Source organism: Daldinia decipiens (genome assembly GCF_022478715.1).
Source record: "Daldinia decipiens strain CBS 113046 unplaced genomic scaffold F4813scaffold_7, whole genome shotgun sequence".
Lineage (NCBI taxonomy): Eukaryota > Fungi > Ascomycota > Sordariomycetes > Xylariales > Hypoxylaceae > Daldinia > Daldinia decipiens.
In genome coordinates, this window is record NW_026054550.1 from 547,490 (window position 1) to 557,952 (window position 10,463).

The 10,463-nt window shown below is 48.0% G+C and overlaps 3 protein-coding genes across 3 annotated transcripts; all 3 read right to left on the bottom strand.

Annotated features, from left to right (window-relative positions):
• Window positions 1–90: 90 nt before the first annotated feature.
• Window positions 91–2,614, bottom strand: F4813DRAFT_351120 (heterokaryon incompatibility protein-domain-containing protein). The gene has a single exon (XM_049242375.1). It carries the CDS (start codon window positions 2,112–2,114, stop codon window positions 210–212), a length of 1,905 nt encoding a protein of 634 aa, XP_049102113.1. The 5' UTR covers window positions 2,115–2,614; the 3' UTR covers window positions 91–209.
• Window positions 2,615–3,267: 653 nt separating this feature from the next.
• Window positions 3,268–4,270, bottom strand: F4813DRAFT_351125 (uncharacterized protein). Its single transcript, XM_049242376.1, has 2 exons — window positions 3,590–4,270; window positions 3,268–3,533 (listed from the first exon to the last, which is right to left on the bottom strand). The coding sequence occupies exons 1-2, from the start codon at window positions 3,961–3,963 to the stop codon at window positions 3,347–3,349; spliced, it is 561 nt and encodes a 186-aa protein (XP_049102114.1). The 5' UTR covers window positions 3,964–4,270; the 3' UTR covers window positions 3,268–3,346.
• A 210-nt stretch (window positions 4,271–4,480) lies between these two features.
• Window positions 4,481–10,224, bottom strand: F4813DRAFT_351129 (uncharacterized protein). Its single transcript, XM_049242377.1, has 3 exons — window positions 8,566–10,224; window positions 5,295–8,507; window positions 4,481–5,234 (listed from the first exon to the last, which is right to left on the bottom strand). The coding sequence occupies exons 1-3, from the start codon at window positions 9,812–9,814 to the stop codon at window positions 4,774–4,776; spliced, it is 4,923 nt and encodes a 1,640-aa protein (XP_049102115.1). The 5' UTR covers window positions 9,815–10,224; the 3' UTR covers window positions 4,481–4,773.
• Window positions 10,225–10,463: the final 239 nt, after the last annotated feature.

The window sequence follows — 10,463 nt, forward strand, 5'->3', positions numbered from 1 at the left end:
GTTGAGCGCTCGTTAAGGACGTAAGGGATGATAAAAATAAGTAAATTTCAGCAAGGGATAGAGTTAAGCTATATGGCACACCGAATATAACTAGGTATAAGCAAAGTTAATATACCCTATCAGAGTACCTAAGGTACCGTATACTCTAACTAGTCTTAGTTTACTTGATAATATGAATCTGATATTCTATCCGACCGAATTAATGTAAATTAGACCTGTAACATCGCATAAGAAGAGGTCTCAAAGCGGCAGACGCTAGTTCTTACCCTCTTTATTTGTTCGTCACTGTGCTCCTGGCCCGTTTTGGAATGTCTTGGCCCATTTAGTTGAGCTACAAGTACAAGAAGATCTTCTAAATCAAAATGGACATCGAAGCCATCTTGGAAGCTTCCCCAGTCAGTTCCGAGCCGGTGGAAGAAACCAAAGTCTTCACATTCTTCACGATGGATCAACCTTCCCCCTTCCATGGGCACTGCCTGCCCGCAGATATCGTAGTGATGCGGACTAACGCTATCTCGCTGTCGCACAACCAAGATACAGCCTGGTCCTTGATTGTCCGTACGGCGAGACCTGCAATATCTAAATATTATCCAGTCACCACATCGAGTTCCTGCTGGCAACATAAAGCTTACAGTTTCAGTATTGGTTGACTTTCGAAGCTCTCCAGATGGACTTCCCACGAACAATGGCATCTCTACTAACGAACCGTTTCCCTTGATAAACTCCTGTCGACCATTTTCGAATGGAAATATGAACCCCAGTATGCCCCCCATCGACACGATTTGTAGCCCTAGCCAGTGCTCAAAGGTACACAATGGTTTGCACACCGTGTCAAATGCCTTCGAGCTGACACCCCGATTTTCTCCTGTAGTTTCACGCAAAGATGCCAGTGGAGAGCAGTTTTCCGCATCGTTCAATCGCTGCACAGTTCTTCGTGACTCTAAGACCTTTCTCATGTAAAAGCAAGCTTCAATATTTAAACATTGAAAAATCCGGCCAGTTAATGGCCAGATAGTAGTATCCCAATGGAACCCTTCCCTAGGATCTTGGACTACGGCCCTCAACGCATCTACGGCTACCTCAAAAAGCGACTTTTTATAATCGATACTCAACGGGCTGTCTTCATTCCAACCTATCACCGTGAGGATTCCATAGATTCTGTCCCTTGAATCCTGGCAGCATAGAAACATGGACTGTCCAAGGGCGGTGTATAGGCCTAGAGGCGCTACATACCCTGTGCTCCCATACTTCGCGAAGTGAACCCAGCAGATGCTTTCATCGACGGTTGGGGAGATAGATTTCTCTCGCAGCATGTTGTTTCTATATCTCGGAGATTGGCGCGTTAAACTGGGGCGAAGTACGTGGAGATAGTCCATAGGGACGGAGTCTTCGCCGCAGCAGACATGGACTTTACGAGCCGCGAACATCTCCTGGAGAATCCAAAGGCGAGTGAAGTACGGCCGGCGTATAAGTGCATCTTTGGCCCTCTCTGCCCGCTCGAGAACCTGCATATACGCTGAAAAAGCAGACCTGGTACTGCCCAACCCCGCCAACCATAGTTGTCCCAGCTTAGAAGGTTTCCAGTTAGCGGTAGAGACGGATTTGAAATAGTAATAGTTTCTTCGCACGAAATGTAGGAGGAATCTGCTATCGTCTGCATGCGGTCCGATGCAGGATAACACGCATGAAGCCAGGCGATAGATCTTTCCCATCATTTGTACCTGGTGGCTCTTCTCCTCGTTGTCTACCTGATTGATACAGATGGCATCTATCCAGTAATAGCGATGGCGCCACGGTAAGCTCAGGGTTCGCAAGTGTTCTTCATGCCATCGGGCCTGGCGTAAAACATACTCGCAATTCTTTCTGACTTTGAGCGGTTGGTTGTTGATAGAGATGTGTGTGGTTTGCGAGGGATCTCCCCACGTGTATGAGATGGCGTGGTATGGAGGTAGTTTTCTCCGTGACCAAGTTGATAGACTACAATGAACGAGTTCGTCATATTTGGAATGGTGTATTTGTAAGAGGCGAATTTGGTTTTGTGCATCAGCCATAGGGGTGTACGTGAAGTAGCGCTCTTCTGCGTTATTGTCGCCAACCTGAGGATCCTCCATCATTTAATGAAGTTGCGACGCTTAGTTCTGGAATCTGGAAGTGAAAGTAACTGTTGACAATTGGAGATTTAAGGGGTTCTGTCTTGCCCTAGGCGATTATTGTATCCAGAGCCTTAGACTCAGCAGAATGCTTCAGTTCCTAAATTAACCCAATTATTGGTTCGAGCATTTTATGGAAGTCTCTTAGTGACCTGATTATTTAAATATATAAAAAACATAGAAGGAAGAAAGAAGATGATAATATACTCGGCCAAGGCACCCGCCCGCAGCCTATGCCTGCAGCCCTATTGGGCGTTGTAAAGCCCGTAGCCTTTAGCAGCTTACCCCGCCAGGTGGTAATTATCCCGAAGGCATCGTCTATCAAAACTATATTCATTACAATAATTTCCTCCGTCGTGTTTTGTTTTCAGTTGTAGTTAACTGCAGGTGGGTATAAGTAGAATGAGAGATAACCAAAATGCGAGATTCACCAGGTAGAGGTATCATCTCGCACCCCGAACTACGGCCCACTAGAAGATTTTACACTGCCACGGTGATGAATGCGATTCTCAGCTAGATTATTATGCATTATCTTGGACTTGGCCGATAAAGAAGCGCCGGTTTTCTTTTATAGGGGTCGATAGCTACGTCAAAGCATAGTACATTGTTAATGTTTACCCCTATTCAAGATGAAGCAACACAGATGTCGTTAGGAATCTCAGCTACTGATAACTCTTTGAGAGCAACATAATATTGCTTAGGTAGTTATATATTAATTTATGATATAGGAGACCGTATAATGCGAGGACATATGTTTAAACTCTATACTTGTTATCAGTTTAGTGCAATTGAACATATAGCCCCTTTTCAGGAAATCGTCGTCGTATATACATTAGTATCCCTTAGGTACCTAACCCAGATAGTTATCAAAAAACGAGCCAAGCTGACCACAACAAAGGTTTATTCAAACCAACACGCAGCAGGATCATGTCTGCTGACTGGGCTAACTTCCTAGGTTAGGTACCTTCATCTAATGTCACGAGATATTATTTTCATATCCTTCAAAGCTGGAAATAATGTTATTAAATCATTATGAGTAACCTAGGTATGTACTGGCACGCTATCTTTAAAGTCGTTACTATTCGTGCATATCCCAACCAAGTCGTGTGACTCTATCCCGTTTTAAAAAGAAGCCCCAGTCTATCCTTTTCTAGCCGTATCCCGACTGTCTAAGAGTAAGCTCTATGTCTAATGCTCTAATTCGGCCTTCCGTTCTCGTTAGTGGTAGACATGACCACAGTCCTCGGCGACTGGCCCCACGGACCAGTTAGGGTGCAAGTTAAGGGGTTGAATTTGCCCATCTGGAGACAGAACATGTATGCATTCGGGTCGCTTGAGTTCCCGGGGTTGGACGTGAGGATGTGTGTGGCATACAGACCGGCGCTATAGATTACCCATTAGCAAAAATGATCATGTTTAGAAAAGGAAGGTTTACTCACCCGTTAGAAGCGAGCTCCTCAAATAACTCGACGCGGAAGTTTGTGGTGGCGGTCCACCCGTCGGCTGGCAGACGGAATTGCAACGCCGGATTGGCGCACGCAGTCCACTCCGTTGGGCCCGGGTTGGTGCCGGCCGGCCAATCAACTCTACAGGTGGTGTTGAGGGTGGCGTCGCTAGTTGATGAGGCGTCCGGGTAAGTTACGGCGACATTGACGAATGAATTAACGGAGTCGACTCCGTAGACTCCGGGATACGGAAAGGTAGCGCCAAGACTAGTGATTGTGAATTCGGGAGTATCTCGGGGCTCAAGGGGGAGAGCTAGAGCGGGAGAGAGAAGAGAGAGGACCGAGGTCAAGATGGTTTGTTTATACATTATGGAGGAATAGTATAGAAATGATCGCTAAAGTAGAATGGTTGGTTGGTATAAGTGAAGTAATATTTTCAGTCTTGCTTGACAACTTTGAACTGATATCAATAGGACTGGAGGAAGAGGAATGGAAATATTGTTTATTATTACGATGATGCATTATACTTATATTCGAGCGAAAAATATAAAGTCCTACGAAAATGATGACGATAATTCAGTATATCAGCTCATGATCTCATTGCGGACTCGCTGGATCCTCTCTACGATTGGTATCTATACGCGAGCCCGTGTTCGCTGACTGCGCCCTGAAAGGAAACCCCCGAAAGAAAGAAGACCGTATCTACGGATTATCCAAATACGAGAAATCTCGTAACGGTGCTGACAGATATTATTCCCCATGGCATTGTTACATGAGAGCGCCACATGGCTGCTGAGGTGAGGTGGCGAAGCCCGGTTCCATTTTTGAAAGCGACCGTGGAAGATCGGATCACCTTTTAATTGGCTTCATTTTTCCAATGAGCAAATCCGGACAAGGCGGTCCAGCTAAGCTGAGCTGTCAGGCTGCCAGGCGAGTTCTAAAAGCGTCAACGCTTAACCGTCATTGCCTGTTAGCTCCAGTGGATTAGACCAGTCAAACACACGAATAATCAATCAAGTCGATGGCATGATTTCATTCTCAATATTAGCGAATAATTTTCAGCTCAGCTACATTATGACATCAAGAGACCGCGGTCATTCGATAGAATGTATAGCTTCGAAAGCCCATGTACCTAACAATGTAAATGGAAGGTCATAGTTCCTTATAGCAGTCTCCATTCACTTCGTCAACAATGGCGCCGCCACATACAAATTCATAAATCCCTTTTTCAATCTCTCCGGAATCCCCGCAATACTCTTCATCTCGTCGGTAATGTTCCACTTCAAACTATCCGCCAAGGCCCCTACGAATCCCTTTTGCCCGTCGTCGTCTGAGCCGAGTGCTGGATTGGACCATGCCTCGTGCACTGCAGTATACTGATCCTCCACTTGCTCACCGGTAGACGGCTTATCGGGTGCCCAGGCTTCATCAGCGTCGACGATTTTGGGGAATGGGTTCTCTGAGAAGAGACTCTGCAGATCTGCATCGGCGACTTGGTAAGCAGGGAAAGGGTCGGGGGCCATGGTGGGCTTGGGAGCGGTAATCAGGACCCCGGACATAAGGGTGACAGCCCCTTTATCATTGTTGAGGAGGTCACGAATGTTGTTACCGCTTATGCGAGGATCGGTAGATGGGTCGTCTACCATGTGTTAGCTTTACATAACGGCTATCAGTTCGCGCGTAGGCGATCGCGACTTACACTTAGCCCACAGACCATGTGGTAGGCGGTTGAGATACTTATCGTATTGCCATCCATCATCTGGTTCCGTCTCTCCTTCCTGTTGGACTACTACCGTAACAGTCGATGTTAGAGTTTGCGTGAGCTTCATCGGCTTACCATAGATATCGTCGTACGTCAGGATAGCACCCCCGTTGGGATCGTTCTTGACGGCATTGACTGGCATTTTGCATTCTACAACGAAGGAAAAGGAGCCGGCGCGCACAACCCACGCAGTCGTCTGGTCGCGCTCGGGATTGTCCTCTGGGTTCAAGAGCCCAGATTTGGCCAAGAAGTTGTGGCCCTCGTTCTCCTTTTCTTCTTGGACCCTCGCATCGTCTCCAGCTCCTATAGCGAGTTTGCCACTAGTAGCCGCGGATTGTGCCGGGCTTGTACCTGTCTGCAGCACCAGAAGATAGAAGTCGTGGAGGCTGACAGCCTCGTTTTGGATTTGGTTATTGCCAAAGTTAATGTCGAACCCGACGATCCAGAAGTCGACGTGGACGCGACCAGCGATCGGTGGGCCCCAGAGGTACAACTGGGCGCCAATTTCGACCGAGATGCGGATGTGGATAAACCAAACGTCGATGCTGAACCCGACCCCGACGGAGACACCGGCCTGCATGTTGAAGTAGAAGGGCTTGTAATTAATGAGGAAGTCGGCGAAAGCATCGAACCAGGCCGACAGTGGGCCAGCTTCAAAGGCAGCGTGCAGACGACCTCCAGCCATGCAGGCCTTAGGTGTAATAGCAAAGTAAGCCTGACCCGATACGGTGAGGCCACCGCCGAGATTCCAGCTGATTCCTAGGCGCGGAGGGTTTGGGAAGCCAACAGGCAAGTTGAAAGCTTGATGATAACCGCCGAGGGTGAAGACATACTGGCCAACGACCGACTGGTCAGCGTGCGGGGCGTCGAACCAATAATATAGACCAAAACCACCGGTGAGGTGGCAGTTAGGATCTAGTATATAGGAGCGTGGAGACAGCTGGGCGTCGATCTTGAGGGTACCGTAGTCGAAGTCGGCTACGGCCGATATGCCTAACTCGACGTGGGCTATCTTGAAAGATGAAGCGGGTGTGGGGACGTCGGCCGTGGCTACGGCAAAGATACCAAGCTTCACGGAGTTTCCAAACTGTACGACGACGACAGCATCAATAGCTAGCATCTGAAAAGCGCCGACACCCATGCCGACAGCCAACCAGTACGTCTTGTCTAGTGGTCTGAACCAGCCGCCTGCGCCTGGGTCGACAAGTTTCTTCAGAGCATCCATGGCATTCCCGCTGCCGCTAAGCTGCGAACTGGCGATAAAGGGGAAGTCGTCAACCTCATCAATAGTTGGCAGGCGAACGCTGCTGTTGTAGCCGAAACCACCACAGATGGAATTGATTTCGGCAAACTCGAGCGTCACAAGTGGGCCATTCAGCTTGGCGAAAACGAAGACAGTCTTGAAGCTATTGGAAGTACCCTTTGGCGTTACTATGCCGTAGAAGCCAGCAGCCTCAAATTGGTACAGTTTCCAGCCGACGGTAAGACCTCCGGCGTAGTAGTCAAGGCCTCCTTCGTTGCCATGTCGAATGACACCAGCGATCGACAGGGGCGGCTGCTCAAACGATGCTGCCAACCCCATAATAACGGGCGTGATTTGAGGGGTTCCACTAAGCGTTGTAAAAGCGAAACCAAGGGAGAAGCCGACTAGAGAGAAGCCCAGAGGACCGAGCTGGAAAGTGGCATCAAACATGATGGCCAGCATCTTGTCCTTATACTTCAGGCCGACGTTACTGATTGATAATGGACCAGCAATCTTTTTGTATGGTGCCTGAGCGCTTGGAGAACCGTCATCTACCTCGCCCTCGCCTGCTTTGAACGCTATACTACTAGAAGATGTTTTCATAAATTCGTAGTCGAGCAGACACGTGCGTACGCCTGTGCTACTACGTATAATAACACCGAAGTGGCATCCGGACGCTAACAAAAGATCTGTTTGAGCCCGTAGTTCCGGCTTGATCTTATCATTGACAAGAATTAGATCCTGCCCATTGACCTGAAGGCTGTAGTTGAGCTCGTCCCGATCTAAACGTGTCAGACCCGTTCCCTTGCCAGGCGCCGCGCCTTGTTGCGGCTTATCCTGTACCCAGAGGAAGTACAACTCGTCGAGAGGCTGCGTCAACGTGCCGATGAGAGGTAATTCGAGCTCTGTCTTGGTGAAGCCGTTAATATAAACCTTGAATAGCCTCTTAGATGGTGTCTTAGGGCCCCAGGTCGTATTGTGCATTTGAGCAAAGTCAATATGCACATTTGCGACGTTGAGCTGTGAAAGGAAAAAGAATGACTCCTGATCGATCTCGGTCACATTGTTAGCAGCTGGGGTTTTGTTCTTAACCACATCAAGCCTGAAGACATCTTGGTTATCGCCTACAAGCTGTGTATTGTAGACGAAATCGGGAAGCTCGATGTCGGGCCCTAAGATGCCTACTAGCACGTCTCCGATTTTCGCAGATTTATCTCCTGGGTTAAGCGCAGCCGAGAAGGTGAAGTCATGGTCTTTATGATTGAAGTTAAGCCCAAGGCTTAGGCCAGCAATCAGAAGATCTCCTTCAATAGTAAATTCACTCCCCGTAGACCTTCCGCCGGATGTTTTGGTGTACTTGTACTCAACAGCTAGCGTGTCGATGGCGATTGAATTTATCAGAGGTGTGACGTGGGCTTTGGAATCTTCATCAAAGAACTCAACCAGAGTCGAGGCGTATAGCCCTGTTAGCGATGCCTTAAGGTCCCATTCTTTAGCAGCCGAGTCGTAACTCAAAGACCCCTCAAAGACTGCAGGTAAAGAGTCTTCTGATGCGTCTTGGCTTGGTTCGATGACGGCATCGATGAAAATGCTGAGGGAAAAGGAGCTGCTTTTCCCCCAGGTAAACGAGCCTTCAAGCGTGACCTCGCCCAGGCGTGGCTGAGGTGCCGAATCTGGAGGGGTAGGGCTACTTGTGACAGAGCACCGAATATCGAAGGAATTTTGCGTCAGAGCGATGTAAGCGAGTGATATCTTCGAAGGTAGAGTGTCTGGGATGTTCTCCACTGTCTGACTTGGAATTAGAGATACAATGTCGATTGAATCTGCTGGAGACGACGTCAATGGCTGTAGATTAGACCATTTCTCCACGTGTGGTAATAGATCTGTGTCTATAGATAAGTCGGAATCTTTCAATTCCTAGTTAGATATCCGTTGATTTCTCGTGCAATGCTTCGGTCTACTTACCTTTCCACAGCTTGCCCGCTAGTTGACCGAATCCGCCGGTAATGTTGTCCCAATTGTACGAAATGAGAAATACTGGCTTTGAGCCAGGTTCGCTTGTGCCGAAGTTGGCCGAGACTTCGATATCAAAAGAAAAAGACGACAGCTTCCGGTTATCTGAATCTTCCGTGTCCAGACTGAGCCTCATTCTTCGCAGTATGAAGTTGGAAAATATATTGACATTATTTTCCTTCCTGTTCAGAATGCCATCGATAATCCAGTCTAATGGATCGTCAATTAGGGATCCAAGCCACTTAAGAATCCCCACCAATGGGTCGTTAGACTCAAATTGGAATGTGAGAAACATGTTATATTCGCTAATTTCGATGCCTGCAGTTGTAGAAACCTCCGGGTCATTGGAGCCACTGCCCTGAACAGAGCATCCAATACTAAAGGCGAAAGACCCCCTAAAAATAGGTTCTGGTCCCGTTTCGGTTTCCGCTAGGAGCATGTCCTTGTAGAAAATGAAATCAGCGTTTCTAATGGTGAGTCCTTTAAGAACTCCCTCTAGAACGCCTTGCAATGGGTTGAAATCAGACACCTCAAATTGTAGGCGCATCACGACGCTCTGGTACGAGGCAGGTGAATACCAGAGGGCATTGCGCTTTGGATTTCCTTGCCCAGGGGTTGTAAGCGTTGCAGTCAAGTCCAGCAGCTCACTTGGCACATAATCGACCATGCCTTCGCTTCCAGCGTACGAGAAGAGGTCACTAAGCTTGCTAGTAGGAGTGTCGGATATTTTAGTAAAATCGAGACCAAGTGTCAACATGTTCCCCTTTCCGTCGACTCCGGGTGGAGGAATCCTGGGGGCCTCTGATCCGTCCAATGATGGACCAAATGTGAATAGGAGCACATCGCTTGCCGAGCTGAATACAAGCGGCCATGGTTGTGTGAACTGTAATTCGAAGCTCTCGATATTTTTCAAATTAGAATCAAGCGTGACCGAGCTGGTAGCGGTAGAATCGAGTTCCTGAAACCATTTATTCGTCTCATCACTGTCATCAAGGCTAGCTGTCGGACTCGGCTTGTCAGCCAGAATAATGGCTTTGTCGGCGTTTAGGTTAGCCACAAATGTATCTATAGGACTACCTTTATCGAGTATGTTGATGCTTTCTCCTGGATCGTGTTCTGCCGAGCTGGCATAGATGAAGTAGAGCCCATTACTCTGCACGGCCTGAGATGAAGGTTCGTCTAGAATGTTACCGGCAGACATTGTAGGTGTTACTCCCACGATGAGTTTAATGTGCTGGACCAGCTACCTTAGTTAGTGTATATAATTCGGGCCAGTCTCCTTTTCAGTACTGCTACGTAGCTGCCAGTGTTCTCCTCTTGGAAGTCAGTGAGTAAAACTTTAGTCCTAGACAAAGTCGATGGAAGTCTTGCCGCGTATGAAGCCCCGCGAAAACGATATGACAAGCGATGCATCGAATCGCACGCCAAGGCCAACCCCCTGATAGAGACAACTCGGCCGAGGGACGGGAAGCCGAAATTCTACCTTGTTTTCCTTGTGATTGAAACCTGTCATAAATTTCTACGCCGGTCTCCATTGCGTATGTCGTTGTGAACATCCGTCTGAGGTGTGTTGGACGGGTGTGAATATAGAGCTACATTTAGGTAGTTCATATGTGCACAGGTATGTGTTGCATATGTGATGTATACTAGGTTACATCTGTACATATTTAATATACGTTGATGTGGGGTTCTAGACTATCGGAACCTTACCTACCCGAGAGCCAATCAAATGTGTAGTTCTCCCCCCCTTTTTCCGTTAGGGGTAATGCGCAGGATATCCCCGCCGAGCTGAACTAAATTGGCTGAGCGGGTATGCACGCCAGTATACCCCTGCCGCATAGCAAACGTCA